The sequence below is a fragment of the Tamandua tetradactyla genome, chromosome 7 (genome assembly GCF_023851605.1).
Source record: "Tamandua tetradactyla isolate mTamTet1 chromosome 7, mTamTet1.pri, whole genome shotgun sequence".
NCBI lineage: Eukaryota > Metazoa > Chordata > Mammalia > Pilosa > Myrmecophagidae > Tamandua > Tamandua tetradactyla.
This window is the reverse complement of record NC_135333.1, coordinates 140,458,033-140,475,564: the sequence shown is the minus strand read 5'-3', so window position 1 is coordinate 140,475,564 and position 17,532 is coordinate 140,458,033. Positions and strand designations below refer to the sequence as shown.

The 17,532-nt window shown below is 37.3% G+C and overlaps 1 protein-coding gene across 2 annotated transcripts in view; it reads right to left on the bottom strand.

The window, feature by feature from the left end:
* Positions 1 to 17,532, bottom strand: part of TBC1D15 (TBC1 domain family member 15) — a 116,652-nt gene that overhangs the window by 75,521 nt on the left and 23,599 nt on the right. For both annotated transcript variants that reach the window (XM_077111446.1, XM_077111447.1), the window contains exons 2-3: positions 810 to 908; positions 283 to 357 (exon numbers count right to left, since the gene is read on the bottom strand). In XM_077111446.1, the coding sequence (XP_076967561.1) occupies positions 283 to 357; positions 810 to 908 (174 nt within the window). The remainder of the gene's footprint in view (positions 1 to 282; positions 358 to 809; positions 909 to 17,532) is intronic.

Here is a 17,532-nt window from a genome sequence, read left to right as displayed (position 1 = left end):
TCTAGGCAAATTCTTAAAGACAGAAAGTAGATCAGTAATTGTCAGAGGTTGGAGGTATGGAAGAATGAAGAGTGGAAGCTAACAGGTAGAGATTTTTGGGGAGCAAGTGATGAAAATGTTCAAAAATGAGTTATCAGTGACAACTGTAAAACTCTGTGGATATATCAAAAACCACTAAATTGTACATTTTAAAAGTGTGACTTTTATACTGTCAGCTATATCTCATCGACTTTTATTTAAAAATGGCATTATTTTAGTCACGCGTTTTTTCCCCCTAAATACCTTTCCAGCATAAAGAATACTAGAAGAATCTAATGCATCATCCAATGGTCTCCAGTCCACTATAACTTCAGCATCCTAGAGAAAGAAATAATGGATTCTATTTATTATCCAATAATATCTTTCATTCTTAGGCACATATATATTTTTCATTCCCTAAATCTGAAATAAAATATTTAATTTTTTTAACATTAAATAAAAATAAATATAAATAAAAAAAATACAGCAGTAATACACATATGTAAACCACTGTTTGACAACAAATGATATGTAAGCTTTTAAATTCTGCTTATGTCTCATTATAAAAAGTTATATTATTACACTTATAGCATAAGCTTTAAATTACTCATGACATTTTACTGGCTTATCCAAAGTATTTTACTTCTAAAATCATTTCCACATTAAATTTACAACCACTGTTCAATTACAAAACATATCACATACATAAAATTCAAACTTTCTGGTAATGAACCAAAAGTGAACCACTAACAAAAATATTTACCCAGTAAAAGCATTTATTAGAAGCATACCTTCTCTAAAACGTGCAATATTCCTGAAATCAAGCTGTCCTGGTCATTTGTCTTTCCACAAGATGGGTGAATATATACACCTTCCTGTTCATATATAATCTGAAACAACAAAAATAAGATTAATCACCATTATTATTATTCAGTACTATTTCAATATGCATTTAAAAAAATTAGGAGATGTTTTCCTATAGTGCCTAGCCAAGTTTTTGGTTATTTCATATATAAATGAATTATTTTAAAAACACCACTCAGACTTAAGAGCACTTGAAATAACAAACTGGAATGAAATTCACGGGTTTTTTTTTTGGCATGAAAGTTTGTTTTGACTTAGTGATAACCACAATCTTAACCTTCTCCATAAATTCATCAGGCAAGTTGCCAGGTGACTGAATAGGCAAATTTCCTTTACAATTAACAATTTTTGCAAATGTTAAATAAAATATTAGGCTCCACTCTGAAAACACCCAAAAATAAAAAGGCATGAAATACACTGAGGGCTCAATGCTTTCAAACTACTCCCAAAATATCAAGTTTTTACTATGAGGTCATTTTGGTGTTTTTCTGTATTACATAGGAAATAGTATGAGAATTTCAAAGTGTATAGATGAGGACTCTTAGGAAGGATTAGTGTAAGTGAATTAAATCCAATTTCACAAATATTACTAAGTGCTTCTATACGCAAAAGTATGTAAAAGACTATCAATACATGAAGATAATTAAGACATGGTCCCTAAACAAAGTCTTATGGGACAGAAAAAACAAGTTATTTCTCAAGTAAGCTGAAATGTTTAATGTTATTATTTCTATAGGCACAATGTGTAAGATTCCATTCCTGGGACTCACTTCAAATGCTAAAAAAACCTTAATTAAGAAAGTGAGTAAGGGTGGGCCACGGTGGCTCAACAGCAAGAACGCTTGCCTGCCACGCCAGAGGACCCCGGTTCGATTCCTGGTGCCTGCCCATGTAAGAAAAAAAAGGAAAAAAAAAAAAAAGAAAGTGAGTAAAAGGAAAATAAAACAAATAGTCACTTCTAGACCAAAGTACTTTTAACATCTGTAAGTTTCAAAAAGAATACATTTACTATTCATGTAGACTTTTTATCAACATAATCACATCATTACTCAGAACTGCTTGGACCAATGTCTGTCTTACACCACCACAGCCCATCACTCCATAGTTTATGAACATAACTAAGCAGTGTCCTCCTGTTTTTAGTTAGCATTTATGGAAGACATGCACCAGGAGTCCTACATGTTATAAATTAATCCTTACAACCTTAAACCATAGGTTCTATAATTATATTGTCTTATACTTCAGAATTGGAGTGAGTAGCCCATTTGTGTGAATAGGAATATGGAAAGCAAGGCTTGTCTAAGCTCAATGATGTAAATAGTAAGGAGTGGTATTAAAATAAAAACCCTATGCTCTTAACCACTATACTATATAATTTCCAGGTTGTACTTCCTTATCTGTATGCTTATGTTAACCATTTATGACATAAGCTTACATCAATTAAGAAAGAATCCTTCGAGTCATCAAGATCACCGGAAACTTACAATTTTGAAAGTCCAAGATAGCCTCCATTAAACACCAGATAAACATGTAAGCAGAAGGCAAGGTTGGGATAGAATGAATTTGGGGTGAGAGAGACAATTCTATATTGTTTGTATGAAGACAAAAAATTTAAAAGGATACAAATATATTCACGCATGTGCACAGATACATATAAGAATATTCACTGCAGCTAGAAGGAAGTAACTGAAACTGCGGAGCTATGTTCCAGTAGTCTTGCTTCTTGAACATGATTATATAGCTTTCACAATGTGAGTGTGTGATTGTAAAAACCTTGTGTCTGATGCTCCTTTTATCTAGGGTATGGACAAGATGAGTAAAAAATATGGATAAAAAATAAACAAATAATAGGGGAATAAAGGTTAAAATAAATTGGATAGATGGAAATACTAGTGGTCAATGAGAGCGAGGAGTAAGGGGTATGGTATGCATGAGCTTTTCCTTTTATCTTTTTTATTTCTTTTCCTGGAGTGATGCAAATGTTCAAAAAAATGATCATGGTGATGAGTACACAACTATGTGATGATACTGTGAGCCATTAATTGTACACCATGTATGGAATGTTTGTATGTTGTTTTAGCAATAAAAATAAATAAATAAATATATATATATATATATATATATATATATATATTTTAAAAAAAGAAAAGAATATCCACTGCAATAGTATCTATAATAACAGAGAAGGAGGGAGAGGAAGCAAAGGAGGGTAGGGAATCTAAATGCCTGAAGCAAAGGAGGGTAGGGAATCTAAATGTCCAAACAGGAATGATCAAATAGATTCTGGTATATCCATTCTATACTATTTAGGAGTTAAAAAGGGATGAGGTAGATTAGATGGATGGACAGGCAGGACATACGTGGAAAAACCTCCAATTATATATAATATGATGATATTTAACATATTTTTAAAACTTTCTCCATATCTTTATATATTGTAAAACACATTGAACAAGTACTGGGATGACACAATTTAAGTTGCTAACAACTGGAAGAAAAAACAGATGGAGAGAGATTAAAGGAAACTGTAACTTTTTATTTTAATGCCTATAAATTATTTAAACACTCTGAAGACAAAATATAGTGATTTATTGCTTCAGTAATTAAAAAGTAATTTTAAAAATTGCTTTTTATAGAATAAACATGAAACGAGATAAAGAAATTCCAGAAGTATAAGCTATAACAACCTCTCTGGACTTCAGTTTATCAATCTGTAAAACAGGATGTTGAACTAGATTATTACAAATACAGTTAAAAAAATGAAACTATGAAAAAGTTATGTAAAAGAAATCCTCTAAAATCTCAAGCTTTTGTGGGAATTGGGTCAGAGACATATCTGGAAACAACATGTTAGCATATTTTCACTCAAGGTGCAGTCATTACTGTAACCAAGAACTTCAAAGTTCTCAAAGCAGAAAAAGGGAAACAAATTTGCCCAGAAAAGTTTGGTATCCTTAACTATGTAATAAATTCATTAATAATTTATTAACTCTGGAGAGATTCTGGAACCTTAAAGTGGCTAAGCAAACCCCAAAGGAACTAAATGAGCAGTTCACCTAACTGATGAACATAAAGTAACTCTCTCTCCCATACATATGTTGGTCAAGTGTTACCTATTCTCTTTTTTCATTTAATAAAAAGGTGAGTTTCTGAAATATTTCAGCTGGGAAGATATCTAACATGTATTAAAAGCCAGAAACGAAGAGACAAATACTATAACGCCTCACTAATATGGACTAACCTTAACTTGCAAATTCTGAGAATTGAATCCGAGAACACAGGTTACCAGGGAAAGGCTTTCTGTAAAAGTTCCTAGATTGTAAGCTCTTAGTAATCACATCTATTCCTGAGTTATAACGGTTATTTCTAAATTCTGAGATACTGAGCCCTTTGTGTATAAATGATTGGTCCCTGGAACTTTTGGGTATCTGTTTGGCACGGGAGACTCAGAGTTAGAGTTCTACAGCTATGAAAGTCAGCCCTATGCAGCAATGTTAGAAAAGTTGAAAAAGAGATCGGACTTCAATTAGAGATATGGACGAAGCAGATCTGGTTAGGAATAAGGTAAATTAGACTAAAGGTAAAGGATGATGTTTACTGTGTTTTAAAACTTCAACTTCTGTGTGAGACCAGAGGAAAAGACATTTATTTGGTACAACATTTATATTCTCTATATTTTTATGCGTATTATCTGATTTAACTTATATGGTCAGTTTATTCAAACACCAAAATTACATAGAACCTTGAATACAGAGTGAGAACTTATTGGTTCACACAGGTTAGTGTGATACCTGGTACATACCAGAGTAATTTGGGCAGAGAATAAAAAAGTATTTCCAAAGTCTCCTTGGGGGACTGGGTAAAAATGTGGAAATATTAAATTTCTCCACCTGGGGAGTTCCAGATATTCCCGCAAGCATTGGGAACCCCCAATTTTAGAGGCCAAGCCCTCAATCTTAGGGTTTACCCTTATGAAACTTATTCCTGAAAAGGAGAAGCCAAGTCTACTTATAATCATTCCTGAGAGTCACCCCCAGAGAACCTCTTTTGTCATTCAGATGTGACCTCTCTCTAAAAGCCAACTTGGCAGATAAACTTACTGCCCTCCCCCCATGTGGGACATGACTTCCTGGAATGGGCCTGGACTCAGCAACATGGAACTGAGAAAGTCTTCTTGACCAAAAAGGGGAAAAGAAATGAAACAAAGTAAAGTTTCAGAGAATGAGCAACTTCAAATATAGTCAAGAGACCACTCTGGAAGTTATTCTAATGCATTATATAGATATCCCTTTATAGCTTTTAGTGTATTAGAATAGCTAGGAGGAAATACCTGAAACTGTTAAACTGTTTCTAGTAGCCTTGATTCTTGCAGTCGATGTATAACCAAATAGCTTTTACAGTGTAACTGGGTGAATGTAAAAAATCTTGTGGTTGACACTCACTTTATCCAGGGTAGGACAGAGGTGCAAAAAAAAAAAAAAGGACAAAAAAATAAATAAATGGGAGTGGGGTGCTATGAAGTATGGCATGTTTTTGGTGTTCTCTTTCATTTTTATTTTATTTTTTGTAGTAATGAAAATGTTCAAAAATTGATTGTGGTGATGAATGCACAATTATAAAATGATACTGTGAACCATTGACTGCATAGTTTGGTAAGTGTATACACTCAATAAAAATGCATTAAAAATAAGAATAAAATAAAATGTATTAAGGTAAAAGCTTCTTACAAAGTCAAAGCTGCATCCATTCCACATTCTTTCTGCTCCTTGACTCTTCAGTACTTATTTAAGACACCAACTACATGTTCAAAAATTCACAATTCCACGTTTGTACCGTCTTTAGGAAGCAGTCATTGTTAACTTTCTAGTTTGAAGAGCATGATATTCCAATACAGATTAATAATTCTGCCAGAAAAGGTCTTTTCATACACAAAAGTTTTTAATTTTGATAAAGTCCCATTTATCATTATCTTCTTTAGTTGCTTGTACTTTGAGCGTAAACTCTAAGAAACAACTACCTAACACAAGGTCCTGAAGCTGTTTCTCAAAATTTTCTGGTCTAGGAGTTTCATAGTCCTGGCTCGTATAATTAGGTCTTTGATGATCCATTTTGAGTTAATGTTTATATAAGGTATGAGGTAGGGGTCATTCCTCTTTTTTTCTTTTTCTTGCAAATGTCATTATTTGTTGAAGATATTATTCTTTCCCAATTGAGTGGCCTTTGCCCCTAGTAAAATCAATTAGCCATAAATGTGAGTGTTCATTTCTGAGATCGCAAGTTCCAATAGTCTACAATGGAAGAAAGGTTTACTTGACTTGGAACTGAAATTTTTTGCAGTGTACAATCTAATTCAACCTATCTGTATAGCTCATTTGAACAACTGAAACATAGGAAGAACAGCACAAGAAAGTGGTCCTTTAATCCTGTATAGATTATTGTAATGCCTGGATACATCCTAGAGTATATTAAGTAGATAAGCAAAAAGTATTGGCAAAGTCCCCTGAGGGAAGGGAGAAAGAATATGGAACCATCAGGAAATCCCCTGATACTGTGTCAAACTTTAAGGATACCCAAAACAATAGGCCATGCCCTCGATCATGAGGGTTACTCTTGTGAAGCTTATGTAGATAGTGGAGAAGCTTAGACTACCTATAGGCATGCCTAAGAGTTACTTCTGGAGGACCTCTGCTGTTGCTCAGATGTGACCTCAGTCACTCTAAACCCAACTCTGCAAGTGAAATCACTGCCCTCCCCACTACATGGGACATGGATATCCAGGGAGGAAAGTCTCCCTGGTGACGTGGGAGAGGACTCCCAAGGATGAATCCAGACCTGGCACTGTGGGATCAACAATTAAATACTGACCAAATGGGGGAAAAGAAGTGTAATTAGTGAAGTATCAGTGGCAGAGAGAGAGTTCAAATAGAGACGAGAGGCTACTCTGGAGATTGCTCTTATGCAAACTTCAGGTAGACCTTGCTACCTATCATAACCTGTCAACCCCCAACCAGGACCATTCCAGACAATCCTAAAGAATACCTCGGGCAATTTATAAGATTCCACAAGGGTTCTAGGCACTAGAGTAACTTCCCAGAAACCTACATTTTCCAGATGGGTCCCTGGTCCAGATAAGTCCTGAAACCTAGCCCAGCTTCTCCAGAACATCAGATAGTTTCGTCTCCCTACCCCATATTAGTGACAGACCCTTCCAATATCAAAAATTTAGAATTGCCATAGCCCAAACAACCCCAATGAGAGGTATGGAAAGATCAAAGGTGATGGTGGAATGATACATAGAAGATAAGACTTAACAAATGAGTTATAAATGCTGAATCATCAAATTGATATCTCGTTTAGTCTCCAGTATTTGAGACCAGCTAGAAGTAAAAACCTAAAATTGTGAAATTGTAGCCCATGTCAAAATCTGAAATATGTACTACAACTTAATTGTGGTGCTGTGCTTGGAAATTTACAGCTTTTTTGTATATATGCTATTGCTGAAAAAAAAAAAAAGGAAAAAAAAGTCGATTGTGATGATAAAAAAGTATTTAAGCCCTCTAGCCTTCTATATTCTGGAGCAGCTAGAAGGAAAAATATGAGAGTATCATATGGTGACACATGACAAACTCTGGGATCTGTCCTGTAACCACTTGTTGAAGAGTGCTTTGAAAACTACTGCTTTATTTCTTTGTTTTGTATATATATTATAACTATAAAAAAAAAAATTCCAATGGTCTATATGCCTGTCCTTGTACCAGTACCATGCTGCTTTGAATACTGTGGCCTTGTAAGAAGTTTTATTTTAATTAATTTATTATTACTACTATTGGTACATGGGCCAGGAATCAAACCTAGGTCTCCCTCATGGTGTAATACGTTTCAAAATCAGGAAGTATGAGTTCTCCAACTTTGCTCTTCTTTTTCAAGATGGTTTTGGCTATCCAAGGGCCCATAGAACAATTTGATGACTGGCTTTTCCATTCATGCAAAGAAGGTTGTTAGAATTTTCATTAGGCAAATCTCTTCCTTTTAGTTGGCATCTTTAGACTATTTACAATTGATGTGATGATTACTGATAAGGTTAAGTCTGTCATCTTGCTATGTGCTTTCTATTCCATCTTGTTTCCTTTTCTTTTTCATTATTATGTATTTTTAATTATTTCATTTTTATTTCCTTTGTTGGCTTATTAGTACAGCTCTGTTATTTTAGTGGGGTGATGGAAAAGTTTTGGTAGTAGATGGTGATGGTACCACAACATCGTGAATGTAATCAAAAAGCACTGAATTATATATCTGTATGTGACTAAAAAGAGAACTTCTAGGCTACATATATGGTACCAGAACAAAAAAATTTTTTAAAAATCCATGGAACTGCACAACACAGTGAACCCTAAGATAAAGCGTCAACTACAGTTAATAGCAGAATTATAAAAATGTGCTTTCATCAATTGTAACAAACATTCCACACCAATGTAAGGAGTTAATAATAGAGTTATATATGAGGATCCTGTATTTTATGTATGATTCTTCTTTCACTTTTTCTTCTCACTTAGCTCATTGTTATCCTCTCCTATGTCATCATGCAATTCTATATCTCTAGGAATCTGGGGACTCTGATCTGGCTCCCCCAGTACATGATCTCAGTCTATTCTAAGTTCTCTGGCTCGCTCCTCAAAGGTGGCAGGAGTCCACCTCCAAACCATGCAGATCCAAAGAGATTCAGAGCAACTGGTGATGATGCTCTTGAGACCTGACTAGTGACTTTTCCATGTAAAGCAGAGTCCAATGGGAGTCAAATCAAGTCCCCCATCTCTGTCCTTGGCTCTCTGAGGCTTCCCAACTTGCTTGGCTTCTATGTCTCTAGGAATCTAGGGACTCTGATCTGGCTCCTCCAAGACAATCTCAGTTTACTCAAAGTTCTCTAACTTCCTCCTCAGAGGTAGCAAGAGCCCATCTCCACACCATGCAGATCCAAGGAGACTCAAGGTAGTGGGCACTGCTGCCCTTGAGACCAGACTAGGGGTTTTCCCCATGTTGAACAGGAATCCAATGAAAACCAAATCAAATCCCCCATTTCTCTCTCTCTCTCTTTCCTCCATTCTCAAAGACTTCCCCCTACTTTCTCCTTTTCTCCCCTCTGGGGACCACCCTCTTGGGCCTCACTTGCTTAGTAGCAATTCCTTGACTCTGCGACCCTTCCTCCTGCTAAATCTGTTTCTGTTTTCACTTCTTCAAAAGAGGTCCTCTCCCTTGTCTCCATGAGAGTCTCCCTCTTTCTCCTCTTTCTGACTTTCAATGCCTTCTGAGACACTCCATCCTCTGTTAACACAGGTTTCTGGGCTAAAGATTCTTATCAGAAATTCCCTAGGCCCAGACATTTATACCTCTCTATCAAGACAAGGACCTGAGAGGGACTTGCCACTTCTGTTATAACCTTTTCTCAATTTCCATTAGAGATCTTCTTAATGATCCCTTTTAAAACTTGTTTGCTAAAAGGCATGAGAAAAAGTACCACCGAGCAAGTTAACTGTAATAAGCTAAAGGCAATCACTCAGAAGAAAGAGGAAAACCTGTCCTATTCCAGGGTAAGTTAGTGGAAACCCTAAAGAAGTACATTAACATAAACCCTGCTCCTGGGAAAGTCATATTTTACTGGGCACTCAAATCACCAGGCAGTTTGCCCATGACATTCACAAAAAAAGCTGAAAAAGCTCTCCATGGGCCCATAAACTTCCATTAATGGCCTGTTAAAAACTGCCTGTCCTGTCTTTAACAATCGAGACAAGGCCAAGGAAGAGAAGGCAAAGAGAGGTAGGCAGAACACTGGAGAACAGGTTTAATTTACTGCAGTCAGTATTAAAAGCTCCCTGTCTCCCCCAAGGTCACACAAAATCATGGTTCCAAGCCTCTACAGCTTTGCTTCAACTGTGGATCTGAGGGCCACTAGCAGAGAGTGACAGAAACCATGGGACAACTCAGGACCCTAGATTCAACCGTGGCCCTGTCCCAAGTGCCACCAGCCCGTGCATTGGGTCGGGAATTACAATATCTCCCAAGGGAGGTAGGACAGCCCCTAAAGCCCTGTTTGTGGCAAGTAAAAAGGACCAAAGGTGATCAAGGCCATGTATGGTTCGGGTGACTTCACAGCTGACCATCAACCTAGAGAAGCCTCAGGTTATGCCAATGTGGTAGGTAAGATTACTGATTTCTTGTTAAATACTAAAGCCACTTATTCTGTCCTGAACTGCCAATCTGGACCTCCCTCCACTCAGATTTGCCTAGTTATGGGAGTTGACAGCAAAGCCAAACCTAGAACCTTCACTACACCTTCTTCTTCATAATCCTGAAGACATCCTGGTATTCCACCAATTTCTCTGTGTCCCTTCTAGGGTGGGATCTTCACTTCCTGGGGGCTACCTTAGAACGAGTAGACCCAACTAGTGTTTACTCCTAGTTCCCTCTGAGGACCCTACTAAATAGAAGCATCTCAGCATCCCAAAGGAGATCCTTGAACAAATATACCTATCTGTATGGGATGAAGGCATGTTGGGGGGTGGGGAAGGGCAGGCCCACTGGGAAGCCACTGTCTCCTTTTGGGTTCTCAGTCCTAAATATTAAAAATGCTTTTTTTTCTCCCTGGTAACATGAGATATGACTTCTAGGGACAAGTCTAACCCTGGTACAATGGGATCAACAATGTCTTCCTGACCAAAAGGGGGAAAAGAATTGTAACAAATAAGGTACCAGTGGCTGAGGGAGTTCAGTGAAGAGGCTACTCTGGAAGCTACTCTCACAAAAGCTTCAGCTAGACAACACTACTTATCATAGTTTGCCAAATCCCAACCAAAACCATTCCTGCCAATTCTAAAGACCACCGAAGGCTTTATTTGAGATTATGTGAAGGTTTCATGCACTACGGTTAATTTCCAGAAACCTATAACCTCCAGATAACTTCTAGGCCAGATAAGTCCTGAAACCCTCTGGGGCCAGCCTCTCCAGAACATCAACTAGTTCACGCCCCTATCCCATATTATCAACAGCCCTTTCCAACAGGAAAAAGTTAGAATGGGTATAGCCCAAATACCTCTAATGATAGGGAGGAAGATCAAAGGATAGAGGAGTTATAACAGAGAGAGTAGGACTTAACAAATGAGTACAACTGCTGAATCATTATATTGATATTTCTTTAAGTCTCCAGTGTCTTGGAGCAGCTGGAAGTAAAAAGCTAAAATTGTGGAACTGTAACTGATACAAAACTCTGAATTCCGTGCTACAACTAACTGTTGCAGTGTGCTTTGAAAATTATTGCTTTTTTATATATACATTATTTTTCACAATTAAAAAATGCATTTTAAAAATCCCTCTTCAAAATGTCTTCATATGGATTATGGTGGCAAAGGCATGTCTGTACACTTAGGTTGGATTGTATGATGTGTGAACAAAAGTGTTTAAAAATGAACAGAGAGAAACAAGTGCTTGTGAAAATACAAAGAGATGTACCTATTCACTGTTGGTAGGGAAGCTGAGAGTGCAGCCACTCTGGAAGGCAGTTCGGTGATTCCACAGGAGGCTAAGGGTGTAACATCCCTAAAATTCTCCAGCTCTAAGTCAGCATTATTCCATACAGCACTAGAGAAATAGGGGAAATGGCCTCTTCTCAGCAAACACAATGGCTCAGATCTGCTTGTCCAACCTCCCCATAGTCCTGTTTGCTAAACCTCCCACATCCTGGTTGCTTGTTTTAGTCCCAGTAAGCACAAATTTCACATTCCTCTGGGCCATTCCATTTCCCCAAATCCACATCAACAAGGAGGCTGTAACTGTAAACTCCGACCTTCCTAAGGGAGGGCCATGTCTCTAATTGGATTAGCTTTCATGCTCAAGACTGTAAGCCCACAACTCCCAGCCAATGGGGGATGGGTAAACAGGCGGGAGGGGGCAACTGCATCAGGGGACCTATATAGCCTTTGTTACTGTACAGAGCTGGTGCACTCGCTTGCTTCTGCTTGTCTGGTAGGGTGCCCTTTTTCATGAGAAAGATAAAACAAAGGCTGTCTCTGATTTAACCTCTTGTCTTCAGAAATCTTTTTGGGTAGGCTACTGTTGTCCCACTCAAGTAACATGTTAGTGTTGCTGATCAAGTTAGGACTAAAGTAAATCAGAATACAGAGTAAAGGATATTGTCTGTATTCTAAGACTTTCTGTGTGAGACCAAAAAACAGCCAGAGTACTTTAAGCACAAGAAACTAAAAAAGCATTTGCAACATCCTTTAAAGGACTAGAAAAATGTGAAACTATTAAACTTGCCCACCTGGGGAATTTCTGTTATTCTCTTAAGCAACAGGAGCTCGCAGTTTAATACGCCAAGTCCTCAATACGAGGCTTACTTACAATATTGATTTCTGTAATAGCAAAGCTAGGTCTACTTATAATTAATGCCTAAGAGCAACCCCCAGAGAACATCTTTTGCTGCCCAAATGTAGTTTCTCTAAGCCAAGCTCCACAAATAAACCCACTACCTACCCCCTACGTGGGAGATGACTTCCAGGGGTATAAGTCTCCCTAGTAATGTGAGACATGAATTCCAAAGATAAGGCTGGCCTTGTACTATAGGATTAATTAACCAAAAAAAGAGAAATAAAATTTTAGTGGCTAAGAAATCTCAAACAGTGTTGAGAAGCCATTCTACAGGTATTCTTATGCAAATTTCTGCCACACTGCAAACTGCCAGAGTATGCCAAGCCCCTGCCATGTTCCTGAAAACTAAAGAACATGCTGAGGTCCATCTTGCTCCTGCTTCTGTTCAGACCACATAAACTAAAATTTCTCACCTAGTTTTTTTCAGATTAGAAGCCTTTCACAACAAACTTACCCTCACCAGAGACAATGGTCCTGTCTCCCACATTCAACCAGTCACCCTCAATAGCAAAGTCAGAGACTTCCATGCTCCCACAAGTAGAGCCTGTGTCCCACTGACAGATTGAAGGAACTACATAAAACATACTCTCAGCCCAAAATTCCTTAAGATTAAGGGGAGCTAAAACCGTCTGACGGGGAAGTTGAAGAATTAGGCTGGTGGCTGGCTGATGAGCAAAGGGCAAATTCCAAGAAGTGCTCAGTCCCCAAGGAGAAAGATATCACTAAGAAGAACAGCAATAAATAGCACATGGGGGCCAACTGACCTCACCTGAGTGAATGATCTACCATCAGGTATCACTGAAAGAGGAAAAAGGAGAGGGTAGTACAATAGTTAAAAGGTATAAAGAACAAAAATCTATAAAACCAGATTACCCCACAATGCCCAGGCCTCTCACTTCTCGCCTCTCCCTTCCTGGTAGAGTGCATGCATGCTCCTCTTTGCATGTGTATTTAATAAATTTTCTGCCTGCTTGGGGGTTGGGGTGGGAGCATCACTGTAATTCACCACAACAGTAAAACTTAAAAAAGAAAAATCATATGATCATGTCAATAAACACGTAAAAAGCATTTGACAAAATCCAACATCCACTGGTAAAAGCTTTACACAAGACAGAATATTCTAAGGGAACTTCTTTCCTTTCCTCCCCTCTCCAAAAGAAAAAAAGAAAAGAAAAAAAAAAAAGAAGAAAGAGAGAGGAATAATGCGCTAAGGTACTAAAGAAAGGAGAGATATCCATTTAGCATAAAATGGTCCCATATATCTTCAGGACTCTGTTTATTCTTAAAAATCTGCTAGATACCCAATCAGCTAAGCATACTTATAAAATTTCCAATGATGGTCTCATAATGGCAACAGCAACTGCAGATTTATTTTTTTCTTTAGCAAAGGAACTATGTCAGATATAACTTACTAAAAAGACCCCTGGGGGATCACAGCAAATATTTTTAAATAAATTTGTTCCCTCTAACTCAGCAAAAGTCAGAATTAAAAAGTAAAAATGAGGTGGGAATATGGGTAAGTTCAACTTTCTAGATAGAAAGGGATATACTTTGGACAATTCCACTCAAGATCATGCTTCTTCCTGACACAAAGAAGAGCTGAAAAAGATAAAGAAGTTGCACAATAGAGTACTAAGTCATTTTTATACTGTTTCCACACTAAGTGGTGCTGGGATTTTATTTGTATTGTGATTATTATAACCTTTATTTTAAAAAACTAGAGGTAAATGAAAACATTCAACCCAATATTTTAAATTACTTACTGGTAAAGTTCAGGGATTAAATTCCTATCCGAAATCTCTCTTCAAACATGGATACACAACCTACTATACATAACACATTCTTGAACTTTGGCAACTAAGTGAAATTTGCAAACTAAAGTTAACAATAACAAAAAACTTACAAAACTAAACTACAGTTAACAACAGTAAAAAACTTACAAAAGTTCCATTTCTTTAAAACCAGCTAGCATACAGATAATAATTTAAGTTTTTGGCTTAGAAATGGTATCCCCAGGAAATGCCAATGTCAGTCCAGTTCTTCTAGAGAGCTCTAATCCAAATATCTAAGCAATTCCTCAATTATCTCCATTTGAATAACCCATGGGCACCTTAAACTCAGTATGTTCTATCCTAAATTTGCTCCTCTGATACTCTCAATTCTGTCAAAGGCATTCCATCCAAGCAGCTATCCTAAATGACTCCATCACCACTTCCCATCTGATATACTAAATCCCTCAAACCTTCCCCTCCGACACTGATCATTTCTTTCCTGGGTTACTAAAATGATACTTTGGTTCCAATTTGCCCAAACCAGTCACCCTTTCAATAATCTGTACGAGGTGTATAACATGTAACCACTGCCAAGAATATTTATAGAATGCCTATCTGATCATGCCATACCTGAGTTCAAATTCCTTTCTGATTCCAAGTTTTACATCTACAGCTACACTTCCTGACACTCAAAACACATAATCTTCCTGCCTTGAGTCATTTTGAATTCACCTGTTCCTTTAACTTTTTGTGTGTGTATTCTGTTCCCTCTACCCGGAAGACCTTTTTTACCCCTTCTCTTTGCAGAAAACTTCTAAGTCCTTCAAAAAAGAATGAGCGATAACCTGCCCAAACTCTTTCACCCATTCTCATTTCATTTAATCCAAATTAGAAGTTCCTTTACTCATACAGTCAAGCACATTAATTGAACAGCAACTTGATGCTGGGATAAAAAGTTTTGATGGAAAAAACGTACATACTAAAAAAAAAAAGTGTTCAAGTAAACTAATAGTTGCCATGTGGACAAGTTACTCAGTGGTCACGGCCGAGTATAATGAAGCTATGGACAGGATCCTGAACAAAAGCCATTTTCAGATTTTTCTCTAATAAATGTTTGAACGGACATGAAAATCTCATCAAAAGTTGAGGGAAGATATAAAGAAGATACTGGGCAAACAAAGAATTTCAAAGTCTGCAAAAACAAATTGCAAGACTTATAGGAATGAAAGACACAAAATAAGAGATGAAAAAAAAAAACAACAGAAACCTACAACAATAAATTTGAAGAGGCAGAAAAAAGGGTTAGTGAACTAGAAGGCTGGACACCTGAAACCCAACACACAAAAGAAAATATAGGGAAAAGAATGGAAAAAAAAGAGAAGAGTCTCAGAGAATTGAATGACAACATAAAGTGCATGAATATATATGTTGTGGGTGTCCCAGAAGGAGAAGAGAAGGGAAAGGGAGCAGAAAAACTAATGGAGGAAATAACCACTGAAAATATCCCATCTCTTATGAAAGACAAAAAAACAGATCCAAGAAGTACAGCGTACCCCAAACAGAAGAGATTTAAATAGACATACTCCAAGACACTTACTAATCAGATCAAAGACAAAGAGAGAATTCTAAAAGCAGCGAGAGAAAAGCAATCAATCACATACAAGGAAAGATCAATAAAACTATGTGTGGATTTCTCAGCAGAAATCATGGAGGCAAGAAGGCAGTGGTATGATATATTTAAGATTCTGAAAGAGAACTGCCAACCAAGAATTCTATACCCAGCAAAACTGTCCTTCAAAAAATGAGGGGAAGATTAAAACATTTTCAGACAAAAACAGTCACCGAGTAAATCTGTGACTAAGAGAATGGCTCTACAAGAAATACTAAAGGGAGCACTACCCACAGATAGGAAAAGACAGACAGAGGTCTAGAAAAGAGTGTAGAAATGACGATGATCAGTAAAGATAAAAAAAGAAAAAAAAATACATATGACATATAAAATCCAAAAGACAAAATGTTAAAAGTACTGTATTTACAGTAATAACATTAAACGCTAACGGATTCAACTCCTCAATCAAAACACACAGACTGGTAGAATGGATTAAAAAAACAAGACCCAGGTGGTGTGATGGTGGCTCAGTGGCAGAATTCTTGCCTGCCATGCCAGAGACCCGTTTGATTTCTGGTGCCTGCTCATGCAAAAAAAAAAAAAAAAGGCCCATCTTTATGCTGTCTACAGGAGACTTAATTTAGACCCAAGGACAAAAATAGGTTGAAAGTGAAAGGTTGGAAAAAGATATTTCATGCAAACAACAATTAGAAATGACCAGGGGTAGCTATACCAATATCTGACAAATTCAGACTTCAAATGTAAAACAATTAAAAGAGACAAAATAGGACACTGCACAATAAAAGGAAAAATTCAACAAGAAGACATAACAATCAAATATTTACGCACCAAGCCAGAGTGCTCCAAAATTCATAAGGTAAACACTGACTGACAATACTGAAGGGAGAAATAGACACCTCTACCGTAATACGTGGAGACTTCAATTCCCCCCTCTCAACAATGGAAAGAGCATCTAGACAGAGATCAATTAGGAAACAGATTTTCAATAATACGATTATTCTAGTTTGCTAGCTGCTGGAAAGCAACACACCAGAGACGGATTGGCTTTCAATAAAAGGGGATTTATTTAGTTAAAAATGTATAGTTCTTCACTGGAAAGGCAACTAATTTTCGACTGAGGTTCCTTCTTACACGGGAAGGCACAGCACAATCTCTGTTGGTCTTCTCTCCAGGCCTCTGGGTTCCAACAACTTTCCCCCAGGTGACTCCTTTCTGCATCTCCAAAGGCCTGGGCTGAGCTGCAAGTGCTAAGATGAGGTATGCCGAGTTGCTTGGGCTCTGCTACCTTGAGCTCTCTCATTTAAGCACCAGCCAATTAAATCAAACATCATTCATTGCAGAGGGCACACCTCCTAACCCACTACAAATGTAATCAGCAACAGATGAGGTTCAAATACCACTGGCTCATGTCCACAGCAATAGAACTAGGCACCGTCACCTGGTCAAGCTGACACATGAACCTGACCATGACAACAATAAAACTAGACTGAACAGACATTTACAGAACACTGCACCACACAACAGCATGATATACATTTTTCTCAAGTGCTCATGGATCATTCTCAAATACAGACCACATGCTGAGTCACAAAATAAGTCTCAATACATTTTAAAAGACTGAAATCATACAGAACACTTTCTCGGATCTAATGGGATAAAGGAGGAAATCAGTAACAGGCAGAAGGCCAGAAAACTCACAAATATATGGAGGCTAAACAACACTCTCTTAAACAACCTGTGGATCAAGGAAGAAATTACAAGACAAATCAGTAAATATCTCAAGGCAAATGAAAATGAAAACACAACATATCAAAATTTATGGGCATGTTG